This window comes from Musa acuminata, chromosome BXJ1-9 (genome assembly GCF_036884655.1).
Source record: "Musa acuminata AAA Group cultivar baxijiao chromosome BXJ1-9, Cavendish_Baxijiao_AAA, whole genome shotgun sequence".
Classification (NCBI taxonomy): domain Eukaryota; kingdom Viridiplantae; phylum Streptophyta; class Magnoliopsida; order Zingiberales; family Musaceae; genus Musa; species Musa acuminata.
This window is the reverse complement of record NC_088335.1, coordinates 7,563,994-7,583,702: the sequence shown is the minus strand read 5'-3', so window position 1 is coordinate 7,583,702 and position 19,709 is coordinate 7,563,994. Positions and strand designations below refer to the sequence as shown.

The window sequence follows — 19,709 nt, the reverse complement described above, 5'->3', positions numbered from 1 at the left end:
GTTAACATGGGTAAAATTGGATCAATGTTACAATTAATAGAGCTGAAAAATATGTTGAAACTGAAACAGAAACAGAAACAGAGACAAGGCTGCTCTGAACCAGATTTCAGAACAGAGCTTGACAGTGCAGAAAAACTTGTATGTAACTGTAAAAGGAACTGAAACACTCAGACCTGTAAACAGAGACATTTCTATTTCTCCAAGGTATAGTGGCTGCAACAGTGACTAAGAAACTTGTGATGAATGAAGTCATTGAGGAAGGACTGATGGCAATGTCAGCTTAGACTCAACACCGGCAACCCACATCAAAGTTTGAGCCTGGCATCATGGAATTCACACAAGGTTGGACTTGTAGTCCAATATGATCATAATCTTCCATTGTTTTCGATAGATCATCCACACATGAAATGAGAAGATGCTGTTTAAAAACAGTAGAACTAATACAAGAGATGAGCTACAGATTAGTCTTGCATTGGTTGGTACAAATAGATAGACAGCATAGTTTCTTCACATATCCAAAAGGGTCCGACCAACCATGTTTCATCATTGAAACCCAACCCCATTCACAAATGCTTACAAAGATCAGAATTTTAGGGGAGGAAACACTAATCCAGACAATACATTGTTAGCAGGGATCAAGCAAAGTACACTGTACAAGCTATCCACATCTAGCATTGTCATGTATTCACTTTCATGTTCACTGCATCTCCAAGTTGAGACTTGCAAGCAAACCAAACACACACGAGAATGCTGCTGGGATTGAGAGGAAGACAGAGAGAGGATAGCAGCCACAAAGTACTTGGGTTTCTATTACAAAAGATAACCTTCTCTGCCTCATTGCTACTGCTACACTTTCATGGCTTTATCCTCCAAACAACACACAAAACCTTCATCCTGCAACTCGTGCTATTACTGCTGCTACCCAAACACTTGAGGGCAGTCTCAATATTACCATTTAAAAGAGCCAAAATAGCATCTCATCTCACTCCTTTTGAGCTCAATCTTATCGGTCACATCACGCGTCTCGTTGTGTTTCCATTTCGAATACTTCTCTGAGCACTGTCATCAGTGTCCTGCTCTGCCGCTTCTCTGGAGAGCTTGGTCGATCACCTTTACCTTCTTCTCTTCTTAGCCTTGACCCCAAGCAGATCATAAAGCAAGAACAAGAGCCGAAATAATATACTACAAGTCACTGTGACCGAGTAAAAGCTAGAAAGAGAAGAGAGAAGACATCATGGAAGAAGATGAAGCAAGCAGCAACAGTCGTCTAATCCACGTCCGAGCTCTCGGGGCTCGGCGCCTGGTTGAGATCGGGGTTCTTGGCAGGCCGCGACGGCTGGCGCGGCGTTGACTGCGACTGCGGCGGCGGCGGCGGCGGCGGCGGCAGTGGCGGGGGTGGTGATGCTGGCATCGACCGCATGGCCGCGTCGACCCGCGCGCCCACCTCGATGGCTTTCTTCCGGATGGAGGAAGCCGACAGGTCGAGCTGGGGGCTGCCGCCGCCAACACCGCCTTCGGTGGCGTCGGTAAGTACCTCGTCGGGGAAGTTCAGCCGGGCGGAGCGGCCTCTGAGGAGGTAGACGGCGGTGTCGTAGGCCCTGGCGGCGGCCACCGCGGTGGAGTAGGAGCCCAGCCAGATCCGCGACCTCTTGTTCGGCTCCCGTATCTCCGCTACCCACTTCCCCCACTTCCTCATCCTCACCCCTCTGTACTGCCGCTGCCTGCCGCCGCCGCCGCTCCTCTCCGCCTCCACCGTCGTTGGAGGAGTTACAGCTTTCCTCCTCTCCTTGCTGCTGGAGCAGCACTCGCCCTCCATCTTCCCCACACACTCGATCTCCCTCTATCTCGACACCCACTGTTAGATTTGGTTCATACTTGCAATTATAGGGGTATCACGGACACATCATTCACATATAAAGGCGCCCTTCTTTTGGACACACACAAAGTCCTAACCTTCGACAGGGAAAACAATTAGCGGCATGTCAATGGACATAAATTGTCATCTTCTCTGACCTTTCATTTACAGAGTTCGTGAATGATTAATCCTCTAAATCTTCTAAATCTTTTAAGAACATACATACATAAAATAGCATGATAAATCCTCTAAATCTTTTAAGAATGCCCATTAAGTATGTTGACTAAACACTCTTTGTCTAAGACAGCTTGTGATTGAGCTTCTAGATGTGGATGAGGACAAGCTCCTGGTAATAATAGAGGTAGAGGTGATGACTTGCCCTGATGTGTCCTACTCACCAGGCTGCCTTCCATGTGATGCAAAATGGAGAGGCTATAACCCATCGCTCACTCTCTCCCTGATATCTACAGTGTCTGTTCTTTTAGGGTTCCTAGTCCAGAATGTGTTCACTGCACAAGTGCAGGTGGGATGGCATAACCTATTCATTCAGGCCAGACAATGAGCACCAGAATCAATTTGGACTCTTCTTCCAGATCCAAAGTGGCTGAAGAGGAAGATCACAGAGAAATGAGCAAAAGTGTGGCCATATATACACACACTGTTATAGCTTTAAGAACCATGCAGGACCACCATATTCATTCATCCTCACAGTGACTGAGAGAGAGAGAGAGATTGAAAGAGCACTTAAAGATCTCTTTTGAGCTCTCGATTGAGAAAACAAATGACATTCTTTCCCTAGCAAAAGATTTGGAAGGCTTTCATCTCAAACCACAGCGAGAGAATATGGCAAAGTCTGCTCTTATCCATGTGGTTGTTTCCAGACTGTATCAAGGTTTCTTAGCAACAATCTCTGTGGAGAGACTAATGAAAAAGAGTAGGTTAGGTGATGATGATGAAGTGTTCCCTATCATAGTCAAACTCTTTCAGCATGATGCAACTTGTGAACCTCTAGGGAGGGTGTTTGGTTGCCTGCAAACAGAAATATGTCTACATGCTGAAACATTGACAGTCATAGATGCAGCTGTTCTTATGGTCTGCATTAATAATTGCTGCTTACAGATGCAACAAAGGTGTGAGCCTCACCTCAGCACAGCTTTTAAGTCTCCAGCTAGTCCAACACACAGCTGGACGAATGGAGGTGGGTCGCGTGCGTCCGCTCACATACTTTGCAGTCTTATGCTGTTGCATTGGCAGGAAACAATTAGTGACGTGAATCTACGAGGTTTTAGCTTCTCAACATGTGACAGCGAGCTATCAGATGACAGCAAGGGAATTGGAGTTAGAGTTCGATCCACACGCAGGGAGAGAGATGATAGATAGATAGATAGATAGATAGATAGATAGATAGATGTAGAGAGATAGAAAGCGAGAGCAATGGCTTCTGAGAGTAAGAACAGGAGCACCAAGTGTTTGCTTCGATCAAACACCGCATGGAGCTCGACGCCATGGAGGTCGGCATCACCATTGCTGCCGCGACTCCGTGACGGAGCTCAACAAGGCGATCGCCGCCGACCGGTCTCCCACGCATGTCCTTCCTCCTCTCCATTCACTGACACTCTACTGCTGCTGCTTTTGCTTGATTCCTCTTCATCTCGTCGTTTATATGCCCGCAGTCGACATGTAATCGTGGATGAGAGAGACGAATCGTGTCGTGATGCAGTAAACTTCCAACAGTCTAAAAGAGTCTGCGTCTGCTTCTACATGTACACAGATCGATAGATAGATATCCGCATCAGATTGAATTCGATGCATGCGTGCTGTATGGATGTGTAATCACATCGGCATCGCATGTAATGAAGACTGTTCCTTGTGGGAATAGATCTAACTGCAGCATCAGAAGTATGCATGAGAAGATGAAATGTATCAAAAGCTTTTGGTCCCTAAAGAGAAGTACTCAATATCTGTCTGTCTATGTGTGTTGTTATTATCATTAGGAATAGAACAAAGGCATGTGGGTGCAAGTGGCATGAATAGGTAGCGAGCTCAGCTGGGAGTGACATGAGAACAACCAAATGGTGCAGGGCTCCAGCTTCATCCCCTCAGCATGGTGATGGTGGAAGTGGCAAGTGGTGATGTGTGACAGGTTGACATGATGGGTTTTTGATCAAGTTCCATGCACTACCACTAGATTCTGCAAACTCTTTCTCCCTGAAAATATTTTTTTCTCTTATATATATTATTGAGTTGAATAATTATGTCCCAAAACTTCTACCAATAAAATATTGGGACATTTCATTCCCACAGGCCACTTAATTTTCTCATATATGCACTCATTTCAGCATCCACACACACCTACCTGCCTTGTGATTGGAGGAAACTATAGATCCACGGATGGGGACCACTTCTGTGACCAACTGTAAGGTGGGTAAGCGATATGGTAGTCCTGAAAATGCCACGAGAACTAATTGTGCACCGTATCCACTATGAGGTAACCGTACCGGAAAGCATGCGCGCGTCCCTTCTCTGATTTAGAGTCTCGTCACCATGAGTAAGATTAAGGTCCGTGAGGCTGGAGGATCTTGTATGGATGTTAATTCATTTCAAGCCACTTCAACCTGTAGTTGTTGGTGGTAAGCTTACGAGAAATGATCGGACCTTCTCTATTGGGCCTCACATACCACTACGGCCCAATTACAAGGTCAGCCCAGCATAGCTCGCCGCAGCCCGACGAAGTCCACCGGCGACGATGGCGGAACCAGCCGTACCGGCCCGTCCCCTTCACCATCAGCAATGCAACGACCACCAGCACTTCGAGAGAGGAGGAGTTGACTGTGGTCAACGCATTTCATATAGCCTACGATGACAAGAAAGATGATATGATATATCGTGGCATCTCATCACCACCATATAGCTGACAATTCCAAGTCAAATTGGCTATATATATTCTTCATAATGATACTTGTTTTCCACATGAGAGATAGCTGCTGTTACATCGATCCACAGGTTAGATATCTCAGTGCCAAAGAAACATTCAAGATACACCCACTAGAATTCACCAAAAAGATGAATGAGTGTTGAGTCTAAATCTGGTCGCCTTAAAGACCTCCATGTTAGTCATCAGAGCATTAGAAATCTCGAAGTCCTTCCTCCGCATCACCACTCGGAAAACTTCTTCCAGTCTGTAAGCTGCTCAATATCATTGATACGTTTATCAGCAGCAGCAGTGTAAAGAGAAAGAGACAAAAAGATTAAGTACCTGTGCAGGTGCCGGATGAAGCTTTCGTCGTTGGACAGCATCGTCTCTGATCTCCCTTCTCTGCCTAACATACATTGTTCCAAACAGACGACACCGATATGTGTTGATGCTTGCCCACCCAATTGTTTGGAATTGACATTGGTAGATATGGAGTTCCTCTCATCATCTTTTGGAAAAGCGACGAGATGAGAAACGTGTCACAGAAACAATCATGTAGTTATGCTAAATATTCACCTGTGAAGCTCCTTGTGTAATGCATTGCGGCTAATTGGGTGTGGGCCGACATGTCACCTGTGAATATATCCTTCCAAAACAGAAGCAAAAAGGTTCATATCAAAACTCCAGGAACCAATATGTTTGATCTATATGCATAATCGATTCTTGTATGATATGGTTCTTCAAGATAACTTGGTCCTTAGGCAGATGGAAAGGGCTACCTCACAGGACACAGGCACTTGGTGGAATGAAGCATGATGAGATTCTGATGACTTAACTAGTGAAGCCTCAGGATTAGTCACGTTGATGAGACTGGTTGTGATGGTCGATGGATGGGAGGATGTGCATTGATTTGACAGATCGAATGAGCAGTGAGCCGATAAATCTTGGTTCAAAGGTAGCATGCCTGTTCCTATACCCGTTGCCGTGTCATTATCCAGCGCAAAGCTAATAGACATCTGAGAAGTTTGCAAAGGCTGAAGAGCTCCAGACGTATACATGGACTGCAGATTGAGACCATTCCTCATCGACAGAATCTGCAAGAAAATTGAACGATGGAAGCAAACAACGATTTATAAGGTATGAAACATCAAGGTTGATAAAGCTAATTAGAAATATAAGCAGATCCATCAATAGTTTTGCTTGTTCAAGTTCTTTATTAACCGAAATGAAACTTGAGGCACGTTTGGATGCTCCTTTTGCCTGGTCTATGGTGAACTCTCATCAGAAATGCAGGAAGAACAAGATGGTGGTACAAACGAGAATCCAAACTAGAGTCCTTTCCGTGGATGCTGAATTAACTTCTAAGTACCCTTGAATTGGGGATTTAATAGGCCTTTTGTGTTCCTGTGCTTTTTCCCTCTCTGTTACCTCCTGAGAGACTTTGTTTCCATGGTAGTATTGGGTTAACCAGATAGATATGACATGGAGCTGGCTAATCATATATGAGGTCCACTCTGCTTTTATTGTACCTGATCCTTATTGGCTAACACTAGATTTCTCATTGAAGTTTTTAATGAAACAATGACAAAAAATCAGATGGATAATAAAAAGTCAACCATAAACTTCCATGAAGTTGCAGTAAAGAATTCAGTTCCCCTTCTGAGTTCCAAATTAGTCCAAGAAATGGCGATTATTAGGCAGTCATTTGTACCAAGGCATGCTGCTATTCACTATTTGGGTTGGGTTTGATGTCAATTTAGGCCAAACTCAAATACATGTTTTCTTTTAGTTTCCTTTGGTAGTTCAAGGTCGAATCAATTTTTTTCTCTTTCTTTCTTTCGGCTTTCCATCAAGTCAGAGGTGCAAAGGAAGAACAGGGATTTTAAAATGACAAATAGGCTATTATTCTACTGGTAGTGATCATGGATTTAAGAGTGCAGAACAGAGAGACCTAAATGCTTGTGGAGAGAATAATCATGTTTCTAAGGTTGTATATAAGACAAGAACCAGTAACCAGGATTTAAGAAAAATGAAGAGAAAGAGATAGAGAAACTATAACAGAATTATATTTGCATGTCTGCGAACTACCAGAATTGCCTAGCTGAAAATATCTTCATGGTTCAAAGAGGTCTCTTGGTGCCAATTATCACTAACACAATGATTTGTTCATCATTCACCGTTTGTTGTCGTCTTCCGTCAGTGCCTCCTTCAATAGTTGCAGAACAGTGAAGTAGAAGAAGTGATGAAGAAAAAGTAAATTGATTCAATTGTGCAATATACACACTGAAGATGCTCGATTTCTAAGAACGTAGTTTCTCGTCTTATATAAAACATATTTGTGGAAATGATATCCCAAGATAAATTGCCTGATGCATTCAAGACTCACAAGCTGTGGAACTCAAAGGGTTCACAGGGACCAAAGATCCTAACTGAAAAAAGGAGGAAATAAAGAATTTTACAGAGAGAGGAGAAAGTAATTCAAAGCAGTAAGAGAAACGGGAAACTTATATGAGATAGAGCTCAGGGAATGATTTAATTTATTGTCAATTGGTCAATAGGAAGGCATATTTACATTTAGAGTCAGAAGTTTAGAGAACTCCGTCCTTAAAAGATGTATCCAAAACCAACTGCAGAATACTCTCAGGCATCATAACAGATCTAATGACAGGAGGCAAATTAACATCCATAAAGTCCCCACATAAGAAATTTGCTAGTTTAACAAAGATATTACTTTTGTCTCCTAAATCTAATTTCTGCCGGACTAATGCACCTAGTTATAGGACCACATTTTATGATATAATACTCGTGAATTCGAAGAAGCAAAGAGGGTTCGATACAGAGCATCAAATTAGACAACAAAACCACTCCTTCGACGTACAAAGATACCTATGTGCAAATTTTGTAACTAGCAAACTGTAAAACTATTGATGTTTAGCAATTCTCATCTTAAAGACTTAAACTTCAGAGATCATTATGAGTTGGGAGAAAGAAAAGAACACCATGTAATAATTGCATACTTCACATGATATGATATAAGATCACACAACAAACAAGAAAAGAGATTGAAACAAGTTAGAAAAGATCAGCCAAAAATTATAGACAGAAGAGGAACTTGACAGCAGTTACTGACCTGTACTTGGAGCTGCAGTTGTTTGAGATATTCGATGGCCTCATCAAGCATGGAAGCCTTGTCTGTCTGCAACAAGGCACAATTTTTCCAAAGACAAATCATTATGAGCCCACTAAAAAAGGTTCCTTGAATAAAGGAAAGAAAAAATCATACACAGTTGCACCTTGTTTGAGTTGGGGATCAGATTTTGCAAAGCCCTCATCTTCTCATTGATCCTACTCCTCCTCCTCTGCATCCAAACGATCATGCCGCAGCACCATAGATCTCAGACACAGCATTCGACGGAACGCAATTAAAGACATAAGCAGATGAAGAATGGAAACCTCAGAGCACCTTTTCAGACATGTTGTGGACTTCCGCAGCTCTGCTTCTCTTCGAGCCGGAGCTCCGGGAAGGAGCCAGCTTCACAGGATCCTCCTCAAACGCCTCCACACCCTCCTACAAACCGCAACAAGCAATCAATTACCCACAGCCCAACAGATCAAGTGGGACAAGCTCAAAACAGGAGCATCGCAAGCCACCTCGCTCTCCCAGTCGAGAGAGTCAAGATCCTGGTCCACAGACTTCCTCCTCCCACCCCCACCACCAGCAGGAGCAGCAGCAGAAATGGGGTGGAAAGAAGAGGATGGCATCAGCTCGGCCTCACAAGAGTAGGATGACAAGCTGGTCGGAACATGGCCCAGCAAGTAGGAGATCTTCTCCTGATCTCCTCGGCAGGAAGGGTCGTAGCTGCTACGATCATCCATCGCTCCCTTGACGGCTCGACCAAGTTAAAGTGAGCTGGAACAAGAGAAGCAGAAGTCTGCTATCACCTCCCTCTTAATCAGCTAGCTCCTCTTCCGCTGTGCAAACTAATGCTCTCTCTCTCTCTCTCTCTCTCTCTCTCTCTCTCTCTCTCAGTTGTAAGCTGCAGAGGGGCAGTACACCAACACTGCAGGTTCTCTTAAGGCTGGCAACCCAAATACCCAGTGGCCATATGGGGCAGTAGTTTATATGGGTTTGTGTGCACATGCTCGCCTTGCTCAGTCTTTAGGCTCCTGCAAAAGGGCGAAAGTACAAGAACAAATCATGGTTGTATTATCCTCGCCTGAGGCTTATATGGTCTTAATATATATTTAATGCACGGGGGAACGAGGAAAAGTGAAAGAGAGGGAGTGCCCGGCTGCGACTGCACGTTTACATGACCCGGACCTGCCACTGCTGATGTGAAGGGTGGTGGCCTCAGCTCTCTCTCTCTCTCTCTCTCTCTCTCTCTCTCTCTCTCTCTCATCTCCATCCTTCTGGGGTTTCTTACAGTGAGATCAGAGATCATTATACCAGATCAAGAACAAACTCTAAAACCCTTCATCGTGCATTGAGCATACATGTAACTTCTTCTTCGGCTGGTTTCATCTTCACTGTTTCTTTGTGAACATTTGGAGCTGTCACTGACTTGGCTACAGCTGAAATATATCCAACGAGTCTGATATCAAGCAGAGCCATCAAGAGACAAAGATGCTGGAATTTGCCCTTCTTTTGTTTAACGAATTGCTAAAAGCTTGACACTGAAAATATCCAGCCAAATTTAGTCCGAATCACCAGCTTTTGAACAACAGAAAGTGTTGATTATTCAACAATAGCAAAGCAGTTCGGTCAACAGACTCCAATTTGAGCCAACAGCAAAATTTGATGGTCCACAGCTCAGGAAACGAAAACATTAACCATCCGATTTCAATAGATACAGTAATCCAACGAGAATAAGTTGCTAAAGGAGGGTCCTCCTTATCGATCAAATTTGCTTTCGTTGTGAAATGTGCAGCATGCCTCTTCACGTAATTAGAGCAGTGTTTTTGCAGATGGGACAGAGATTCTTGTGCATTAGCCATTGCTTGATGCAGACAGAGTGGAAATCGTGCCCGCAGTCCAGGGTGCCGAGATCATCACCTTCAACATATTCTTCCTGAGTAAAATAAATGGAATATAAGACGACATCAGCTGGGAGAGACCAAGTAATCTGCTGAAATTTGAGCTAGATCAAATACCTGGCAGATACAGCAGGGCTTGTGTTCCATGGATGCTCTGATGGCTGCTGATGAATGCTTCTGCTGTTTCAGGGACTTCAGAATTGTTTCCTCGCTCAATCCAGTGCAAACATTTCCTATCCGTTCTTCCAAGGCGAGGAGTTCCTATAATGAAAATTACTTCTGAATTCAAAAAATTGTCTGTTTAAATTCATATAACATGTTGGAAGTTCATTACCTCATACGACATGTTGTCAACGTCAAGACGCATGTCCCTGTGCCTGTCATGCAAATCGCTGCCCGCCAAAATTAGAGTCTGATCAAGGATAAAGACATCCTGGCCAGTTAAAATTAAGCATATCAAACTCCAAAATGGAATGTGCAATACCATTTTGGACAAATAATGCCAAACTGGTAATTTTGACAAAGTTGTTCATATAGCTACGCTCAATAGTGGTTAGTCAATCCAAGAACAACGAAAACATCATGACTTGTCTATCTAATAACATAACAATTATATATTTTACTTTATAAATTGTTTTTACGACAGATTTAACCGGCTTTAATTTGTTCAAAATACTTGTCAAATAACATAACTGGGACACTCAGATCAAGTTTCCAATGGGCAACTTCAAATAATCTATCAATGGACAACAGACATCATAACTTTATGTCAGCAAAAGCGTTAAGTCATACTTCGCTTTGCAATAAGTTTCTTACCATGTAGTGACAGAGCTTGAGAGTTGCTTTGAAGGCAGAGGGAAACCATCATGCAACAATTTTCAAAACATAAAATATACCTATCATAATTGAAGAAACAATTATGACAACTAATAACTATGTAACTCCATGAATTCTCAACTTCACATTTCATATTTTAAAATATTTGATTTAATTGAGCACATAGTTGTAATTTGGAAAATTTAATAAAAATGAAACAAGAAGCAATAAGTTTTTCTATAGATGCAAAAGTGATATAAAAAGATAGGAATGACAATTTTTACTGATGAAACTATATGTACAGAAAAGGAATGTCTGTTTCACAAATATAGGCTCCACAGTAAAAAAAATGTGCCACTTAGCAAAGTCCAAAGCTAAGAGATGTCTTAGAGAAGTTCAACAAGTAGCTTACTTAAATAATGAATTAGAACAAGTGGCATAAATTTTGGTCAGTGAAATATTTTTTTTCTTTTTTTGTTCCTTTAACTTCCCTAACTATGTTAATTCTGCAGGGATGAATAATCACTGAGATCCATACTGTTACTAAAAGTTCATAAGACCGAATATTTTTCCTGCACAAATTTATTAAATGCAGAAGCGGTGCAAGTTTCTTGCACAAACCAGGGGAGAAATTCATTATCCTTGATCATCATATTGTCTTGTTTAGACAATAAGATCTATAATTTAAACTCATTAACTTTTGTTCAAGTACAACTTGCCAAAAAGTTGAGCAATAGTCACCCTGGACTCTCACCTTAATGCATTTTGGAAAAGAAATGGAATATCTGATACTATAGTTCCCAAACTTGAGTAAGTTAATATATTACACCATTTTAACACTACTAATGTTGCTCCGAAGCCCAAATGAAAAAAAAAAAATGGAGGGATATGTTACGCCAATTGTGACCAGCATAAATTTTATTAAATCTCATGAGCATAGATGACAACCATATTCAATATAGGGTTAGGTCATCACTTAAAAGTGATGTGAACTGCCTCTACCATCTGGGTGACTTAAGATGCAAAGGGTGGCTAGAAGGTTGTCCAAAACTAACATAAAATTTAACTAGAGATTTTGTTTTACATAAAGCTTGATGACAAAAGAAGAGTGATGTCGCCAACCTCAAAGTAGCAATATTACCAGTTGCTGTTGTTGATTTATAAGCCTATATTAAACAAAGACAAAGTGACGATGGCAAATTTTTTAACTTGCAGCAGCTTTAAATGACCGGGAAAGAAAACAGTAGGAAAGTGACTTTAGTGTTTATCCAATTCCATTGTATAAAGAGAACACACGTGACTTTGGAAGTCTTGACCCAACGGCTACCTTTCTTAGTTTAATGGCAAGATCCTAATGTCTAACCAAGATCGAATCAGCAGTTGAACGAAAGGATCAATATAATTGCTCCAAGGAGCCACACAGAATGCTCCCTATGTATTGTTATTCCCCATTAAATTAAAACTATGGAAAGGTAGAGGTTTCCAAGTTTCAACAATTGCTAGTGGTGGTAATGCAAGTTGATAGGATGAGAATGGAAGTATACATCTAAAGCAAGTACGAGCAACCTGCTTCCAGTGATAGTTGAGCTAATCCTGCAGATATGATACTTTGTTCTTTGCCTTTCAAAATTAGTGTCATGCACCGATTATTACTATGACTACCAGATCTTCTGCTTAAAAAGTAAAGGGGAAGGAAAATAACTTAGCTTTAAACTCAACATTCATACATATTCTAATCCTGCATGAGCCATACCAAAAGTATCCCTACCCTAACTAGCATCACCCTCTTCTTTAAATGCCTTATTAATTCTAATCACAGAAAAAAAGTCAGCCTAATACTGACCTCAAATCGAAGACCATCTCCATGACGCAAAGACTCCAATGCATGACGAATCTGGTACAACAAAAAATGTAAGTACACAATGGAATAGAAAAAAACTCCACAAAGATATTTCATCAGAAAAGATTAAAAAAGAAACAGCACCAAGTAGACAAACACACTTTCACCTTTTATGGGATTGTAAGCAACTAGATAGCTGACATTATAGATTTATATTGCATGCAAAGTAGGTATCATAAGTATATTATTATTGAGTAAAAAGATATAAGTTTCATAACTCAGTGTTGGATGGATTATACACGCGACAGAAGGGGTAAATCTACAAAAATGCAGCAACAAAAAAATAAAGAAACATTTACTTAAAATGGCATATAACTTTTAATCCAGAAAAGGCAAGTAGCAAATCTGTAACCTGAACTTTTTCTCGATCAAATATTATGGTGAATAATTTTTGGAAATATAGGCAACTATGTAAGCAAGGATTTAGGCTTTCTCCCAGTCAAGACACAAGGGAGAAGGGTGATCTAAATGTACATCTATGAGGACTAGGGCAGAAGTGAACTGGAATCATAAAATTAACCCAGATCTGTATTTCATGCCTCTGGATCACGGGCATCAAATATTTGTTTGAAAATCAAAGCTATAATTTCACTACACTAGTCGAGGGGAAAAAATGGTTTTTGTCGGATAGGTTTTTCGATGGTAAATTCATTGTTAATGCTACATAAATGATCAAGAAAGGCATTTTCAGCCAAGACCAAGAGATGGGAACTCCTATTAAAGAACACCCTCAAGTTAATAGGAATTCAGTGATGAATAAGATGACTCGTGACCAAGGAAATGAAGTCAAACTAAACTTGTGCTACAAGAGTGAATCTGGTTTTCTAATCAAGTCGAGCGTTGTTGAATATTTGAAGATGGTGCTTACAGGCTAAGGATTTTAAAACTCTGGTCATTCTATCTCATTGCCAAAAAAAATTTTGTTGTAACCAGAACAGCAAGTCAATCTTAAAGAGATAATGGAAAATGGAAATGATAAATGAATTGGCATAACAGTTGTCTTTAGAGTTGATTGTTGATATGTGGAACATAAGGTCAAAGTTATTTAACACAGCAATATAACTAAGTCTGATCGTGTGTTACGTGAAGAAGATGCAGGCAGCTATTGTGTTTGAGCAGAGATTAGGTGTGAACCACTGAAATCACTCAGAATTAGAAGAAGAAAAGAGACTCTCGTAGAACTGTAGTCCAGCTGAAATCAACTAAAGCAAGAAAAAAGAATACATTAAAGTTGGACTAAGGTACTTTGACAACAAATATTTGACTGTAGTTGAATCTCTGCTATTTCTACCTTGTTCAGCAATCAGCCATGACAAATTGACATATTAATTCTTTTAAAAAAATTTAAAGAACATACTGTTCCCCAAAATACAAAAGAGACACTAAGCAAAAGGCATATAAAATAGTGCTCAGGAAAGAATAGTCAACTATAGAAAATAACTTGAATTAAATAAAATGATTAGTTAAGAGATACCTCTGATAACATTCTACTTCTCTCTTCCCCTGCAGCTGTCAAACTCCTCATAGGTAAGGGAGCACTGAAAAGACCATCATTTCGCCTTCTTAACAAATGTGTTGTTGATCTGATGGGTGATGTTGGATGTGGGCCATGCAATCTAGTTCTGATCTGCTGAGCCACCTCCTGTGAGCTCAAAGGATGAGCAGAATGTTGTAGGGCAAAATTAGTGCCCTGACCTCCAGAATCAGAACTACCGGGCGGAAAAAAGCCAGGATGAATAGCCTCCGCTAAAGGTTGTGGATATCGGGTAGGAAGATTTTGATGAGGTACCCAAGAAGATCCATATGTTGGATGGAGTCCTGAGTTTGTAACTGCTTGTGAACTTGGAACCATGCTTATACTTCCACTGCTCAAGCTCCAATTTGCTTGGCCTTGTGTCATGTTCCTTACATCTGTTGCAGGAACAAGATCCAAATTGCTGGTCACGGGCATATTCCTCAAGTCATTTCCCTCTCTTGCAGTGATCGATCTGTCCTCTGAACTGAAAGGGCCTGATGAACTGCCAATTCTTGAATTGGAAGCTCTATTCCATGGAAAACTATTTACAATTTGGGGTAGAGCAGGTACAACAGGTATATGAGTTTGACTTGCCGAACTTGAAGTTGTAAGTAGTGAGGCAGGCTCGAGGAAGTGATTCAATGAGATGGAACGAGAAGGTGGTTGATTTGGTGACCATACATCTGATTGCCCAACTGAACTCGCTGACCAAGAATTACGTAAAGAGACATCATGAGGCTGTGCACGGTTAATTCTCAATCGGTAATTCCTACGCAAACTTTCTACGTTTCCTGCTGCACTTGCAGAGGGATAGCAGTCGAAGGCCATTCCTCCTACAAAAGTGCCAAATCCTGCTCTATGCTCTTCGATAGAATGTCCAACAGAAGGATAACCAGATGAGCTAGAAATATTGAGGCCAGTCATAGGATTATAACTACGAGAATGCAGTAAACTGTTTTCACTTTGGTGAGAAGAGCTCGCATTTCCACTTGCTGAAGACTGTCCAGGAAAACCATCACTATTCTTTCTCTTGCAGGATAAGCGTCGTCCATCAAATGAACTTTCTGCTCTCTCATCATCTTCTCTCAAAAATCCAACGCCCTCGGAAGAACTTTCGCCAGGATTGGATAAACCAATTGAAGATGGAACAGTTTCAGGATCTAGAAAACCCAATAAATAAGGATGATGAGATAACCTTGGTTCTGAGAGCTCATTGCCTATACCAACTTGAACAGCAACATGTTCCACATTTTGATGTCTATTGTTGAAACAGGAATAATTTTGTGGAAAGGTTTGGATACCATCAGTCTGAGTTGTACTATGACTTATGTTGACATTTTCCAAAGAAAGCGCATGGGAAGCTTCAAAATGATTTTCTTGTAGTCTAGGCCCACCTCGAGAAGCAACTGTTGCCGGTGGTGTCCATTCATGCTCCAGTTTGTTTTCTTCATGGCCACCCTGGATTTGAGAATGTTGACTAGAACTGGATCCACCTAAACTCCAATTGCCCAACTGAGTGCCATCCTGATTAGCCATGTTTAAGCATGGGATATTTACACCATCAGAGGATACTGCACAATCTGTCATGCTCTGGATCTCTACTGGATTAAAAAGCATGTTATTCCACAAGACTTGCTGATTCATGCCAGAGCTGCTTGAATTGGACTCACAGTCAAGTTCAAAGGATTCATGCAAGGGTTGAACAAAATTCCTCTGGCCTTGCATTAAAGCAAATAGTACTCCCTTGTTAAGCAGGAAACTGAATGTGTCCTGATTTAGTAAAAATGAAAGTCAACTATTTAGGTGAATTCGAGCACATAAGAAAAAACAACACATTGATCCCCTGTAAAGAAACAAAAAACCATCAAATGTATCTATTAGCCACGGGGGTTTTCCGACAGCATTTATCTGCATGATAAGCTTTTATGTACCAACAAATTAATAATTCTGCCATCATAACACTTGGTATTCATATGATACACAATTCCTGTGGATGCACAAGTATATATGCCCTGTGGTTCCATCATTTACATCACAGTCGATGTCACCTTCTAGAGTCTTTTTATATTATTTTCATGAATGATAGTCCTCATAAGTTTATAAAATTTGGTATCACATTGGTCTCCACAAAAGTCAATTTTGCATCTTTGTCAATTTGTGTTGGCATCAAATAAAAACTATCAAAACACTTTGTTTAGGTTGAATACCTTCATTTACAGCCTGAATCATAATATTAAATTGTTGGATAATGATATTATCTTTAACTTACGGCACCATTCACTGTGCAAATTGTAGGTAATTTGTGAACAACTAGATCTATATTCAAAACTTCAAGATGTTGGTGTATTATTTTGAAGTGCATAACATGTATCTTATACAATCGTCCTCAATTATTTTGTACAATATCAAAGTTTGGTTATAATAGAACTCCATCATTAAATGGTTGGTAGTACAACACTAAGTGTCAATGGTATAAATCTTCACCATAAGTGTATAATAGACCAGGTGCTAACACTTACAAAGTGAATGACCCAAACATGATTTACTTTACATTCCAATTATAATTAATTTCACCTAAATGAACATAGAAGACAGAAAATAGAAAGTAGAAATTAGCAAACAAGAAATGCCTCGGAAAGTTCCTCAAGATGTGAAGAGAGTCTATATAAAAGGAGATTAGATATTTGACATTTGAAGATGTACTCACAGCTACAGCTCAAAATACAAGTGAAGAGCAGGTTCAACAGTGAATGAGAAATGATTGTTATCAAGAAATCATATGCATATGATGGTAGCAACTCTTAAAGACCAAGAAGATCCACGAACACACTCGCATCTAAGAAAGACGTGCTCACATGAGGAAACAGAAGTAAACTTGTTCTAAAAAATGAAGTTCATGCCAATGTTAAATAAATCTTTATGAAAGGTAAGGAACAGCTCAATGGAGCATGAGAGGATATCCAAGCTTAGAATAACAAGAGAGCATATCCAACTGCATAGGGAGAAATAAAAAGTAATCAAGCGGATCTTTCGGGCACATATCGTTGAATTCAACTGTTTTACCCATAAATTTTCCTTTGACACGCTCAACCTCTTGACATTCATGCCAAAACTATGCTAGCCTAAAATTAATCCTACAAATTGGTAGCTACCAACAAGTATTAACTAGCTTTATGCAAATGCATGAATATTAAACAAGATTTGTACACTTTCTGATGGTCTAAACAGCATTGCTCAACCCAGATTCATGCACTTAGTCTATCTATATTTTGTGTAGAGATAGTGGACTTTACTCATCTTGTCAACTATGTTTTTCACCATATATATTTTTATTAATTATTACAAGATTTGACAAAATTGTTTTTATGTAACTGTCAGCAGACTAATGTCAACATCCTCTTCAGAGCATGGGACAGCAGAAAACTAAATGATGAGCATGGACCTGAAGAAGCCCAGTGGGAACAAAAGATCCATGTTTCTCAATCACTTATACACTAGCTTCGAATTAAAATTAGTAATTCAAAGTTACAACAGATAAAAGGTAACGCGTGTAAATGCATAAGCTTCCTCAGCAACGTTTGCTGTTCGTTTTGTTTCTAATTCTTTTTTCTGCCCAAGACTAACATCAAAAGGGATTGGATTCATGTCAGCTTGAAAATAAAAATGAGAATCATAATCAATTTACTCGGCTCAAATTCCTCAAAACGAAAGATGAAACATTTCCAACAAAATGTTTTCAAACAAAGTATCTTATTGGAAACTTCTTGAAAACTTAAAAAATAATAAATTTCAAACAAATGATTTAATCTATTGCCATTAAATAAAGTGGAAATGAAATTAATAAAAAGAAATCGATCAAAAAAAGGCGAGTGAAGTGATACAAAAAGAACTCTGTTCTTTGTTAGTCCTATCCATAAGAGAGGGGAGCATATGAAAAATGTAATCGATTCTTTCGTTTCCTTGGGTCACTGGCCATCCGCCGGGAGTTTCGGGTTTAATACCGATATTTTAGCAACAAATCCAATAAATCTAAGTGTAGTGCTTGGTGTATTGATTTATTTTGGAAAGGGAGTGTGTGCGAGTTGTGTATTTCAAGAATAGGTTGGATCCATCCAGCTGCACTTTATTTATGGTATTTATAGGAGAAATAGGAAAAAGGTGCACGATCTCGACGAATTACTTCTGAATAAATTAAGAAATCATATGTAAGAACCATAGCATTTCGTGACTTATTGGTAAATCCACTTTGATTCTCTATCAACCAATAATGTGAGACCATTAACATGGTTAAAGCTAAATTGTTTAAAGTCCAGGTAAAACATGGTACTCTTTCTACCACTTCTACCACTACGTTAGTAACGAAATGGTTAAAAAAAAAATAGTTGGTAATTTATTTGATTTGATATAGAACACTCATATCGATAAAAGAATTTGAACCATTTACTAGAAAAATGAGCACTTTGCTTTTTTTATCTAATGCCGAAATGACGACCTATGTATAAAAAAAGAGGAATTTTTGGACCAATCAACGAAAAAGATGAAACATTTCCAACAAAATGGCACCAAAAATAAAAGCTAAACGCTTCCTCCCGTGTCAAAACTCCAACTTCTATTCCCAATCAAACCAAGAAACCTACAAATGAAAAGAGCAAACAGCAACATCCATCAAACTACAGCTAAAGCACAAAAAACAACCAAATTCGATGTTAAAATTACACGATAAGACAACGACCCCAACCCTCTCAACAAAAGGCTCGAGACGGGCAGATCTATCCGAGAAAAGTGCAAGCAGTAACAGAGGGACAAGAAACAGACAGAATCACCAAGAACAAATGGCTTACAAAATTTGCAAGAAACGTAACAAGTTACAGCTCTGAATTCCAAATCAAGAAAAGAAAGGTCAGCTTTGATATGGGATTCGATTTGATTCATAAGAACTTACCCCAATAAGATCCTTAATTCCGAGACAATGGGGGGATGGTCCCCTTTCAAGAAATCAAGAAACCCCTCCCGCCCCTCTCTCTCGCGCCATCGACATCTCGATCGAAGGAAAGGCACAGATCGGAGACAGGAGATCGGTCCGTGGAAAGAGGGTGAAGGGGGGGGGGGGGTTTGGATGATGAACGGGAAGCGAACGAGAGAGACGGGGCGGTGGGGTGCGTGGGGTGGTGGTGGGGAATATTTTTGGGGTAAATTTACTGCTTTTTTTAATCATTAAATACATGTTATAAATTCAACTAATTAAACGTTAATTACGGGGTGGACGCCACACTCACTGGCGCCGCTACGCTGTCTGCTCGGGAACAGCGTTCCAAGCTTCCAAGTCTTCCCAATGGCCCCTCCCAGTGGGGCCCATGTCGATCTCGATATCGCAACCTCCTCCTCTTCTCACCCGCTGCCGCGGTACCCGCGTCGTCGGGCGGAGGAGCAAGGTGATCTCGAATAACAAGAAAGGTAAGGAAGCGGGTCGGTCGTCCGAGGTTGGAGGAACAAGTTTTCTCCCCCTGTCACGAGCTCCCGACCCACGCATGTGCGTACCCCGCGAGGGTGTGGTCACATCGGCCCGTCGCTGATTGGTCAAGGTCATGGGCGACCACGCGGGCCCCTACCTCGCGTTTACGTGGCTCAACCTCTTCTTGGTTGCGCGCCCCTGCTCCGCCTTCGCTTTCCCACC

The 19,709-nt window shown here is 40.7% G+C and overlaps 3 protein-coding genes across 6 annotated transcripts; all 3 read right to left on the bottom strand.

Annotated features, from left to right (window-relative positions):
- Nucleotides 1-438: 438 nt before the first annotated feature.
- On the bottom strand, nt 439-2,564 carry LOC135592903 (ethylene-responsive transcription factor RAP2-9-like). Its single transcript, XM_065082631.1, has one exon. It carries the CDS (start codon nt 1,814-1,816, stop codon nt 1,268-1,270), a length of 549 nt encoding a protein of 182 aa, XP_064938703.1. The 5' UTR covers nt 1,817-2,564; the 3' UTR covers nt 439-1,267.
- Nucleotides 2,565-4,767: 2,203 nt separating this feature from the next.
- Nucleotides 4,768-9,319, bottom strand: LOC135592900 (transcription factor PHYTOCHROME INTERACTING FACTOR-LIKE 13-like). Of its 2 annotated transcripts, none has more exons than XM_065082627.1 (8): nt 8,421-9,319; nt 8,233-8,337; nt 8,063-8,128; nt 7,900-7,965; nt 5,549-5,863; nt 5,346-5,415; nt 5,112-5,277; nt 4,768-5,041 (listed from the first exon to the last, which is right to left on the bottom strand). In XM_065082627.1, the coding sequence occupies exons 1-8, from the start codon at nt 8,643-8,645 to the stop codon at nt 4,981-4,983; spliced, it is 1,074 nt and encodes a 357-aa protein (XP_064938699.1). In that variant the 5' UTR covers nt 8,646-9,319; the 3' UTR covers nt 4,768-4,980. The 2 variants fall into 2 exon arrangements, with proteins under 2 accessions (XP_064938699.1, XP_064938700.1); XM_065082628.1 differs by having other exon boundaries at nt 5,606-5,863.
- A 133-nt stretch (nt 9,320-9,452) lies between these two features.
- On the bottom strand, nt 9,453-19,180 carry LOC135592898 (probable E3 ubiquitin-protein ligase HIP1). 3 transcript variants are annotated; one of them, XM_065082623.1, is made up of 6 exons: nt 18,978-19,180; nt 13,994-15,878; nt 12,463-12,513; nt 10,138-10,236; nt 9,921-10,064; nt 9,453-9,838 (listed from the first exon to the last, which is right to left on the bottom strand). In XM_065082623.1, exons 2-6 carry the CDS (start codon nt 15,758-15,760, stop codon nt 9,707-9,709), a joined length of 2,193 nt encoding a protein of 730 aa, XP_064938695.1. In that variant the 5' UTR covers nt 15,761-15,878; nt 18,978-19,180; the 3' UTR covers nt 9,453-9,706. The 3 variants fall into 3 exon arrangements, with proteins under 3 accessions (XP_064938695.1, XP_064938697.1, XP_064938696.1); XM_065082625.1 differs by having other exon boundaries at nt 10,138-10,215; XM_065082624.1 differs by having other exon boundaries at nt 13,994-15,805.
- Nucleotides 19,181-19,709: the final 529 nt, after the last annotated feature.

Coding starts and splice junctions, on each gene's coding strand:
- LOC135592903 (XM_065082631.1), bottom strand. CDS start 1,816: ATGGAGGGCGAGTGCTGCTCCAGCAGCAAGGAGAGGAGGAAAGCTGTA.
- LOC135592898 (XM_065082623.1), bottom strand. CDS start 15,760: ATGCAAGGCCAGAGGAATTTTGTTCAACCCTTGCATGAATCCTTTGAA. Junction 10,237..12,462: donor GAGATGGTCTTCGATTTGAG/GTCAGTATTAGG, acceptor TTAACTGGCCAG/GATGTCTTTATCCTTGATCA. Junction 10,065..10,137: donor TTGACAACATGTCGTATGAG/GTAATGAACTTC, acceptor TTTTCATTATAG/GAACTCCTCGCCTTGGAAGA.
- LOC135592900 (XM_065082627.1), bottom strand. CDS start 8,645: ATGGATGATCGTAGCAGCTACGACCCTTCCTGCCGAGGAGATCAGGAG. Junction 8,338..8,420: donor CTCTCGACTGGGAGAGCGAG/GTGGCTTGCGAT, acceptor TGCGGTTTGTAG/GAGGGTGTGGAGGCGTTTGA. Junction 7,966..8,062: donor TGATCCCCAACTCAAACAAG/GTGCAACTGTGT, acceptor GCCTTGTTGCAG/ACAGACAAGGCTTCCATGCT.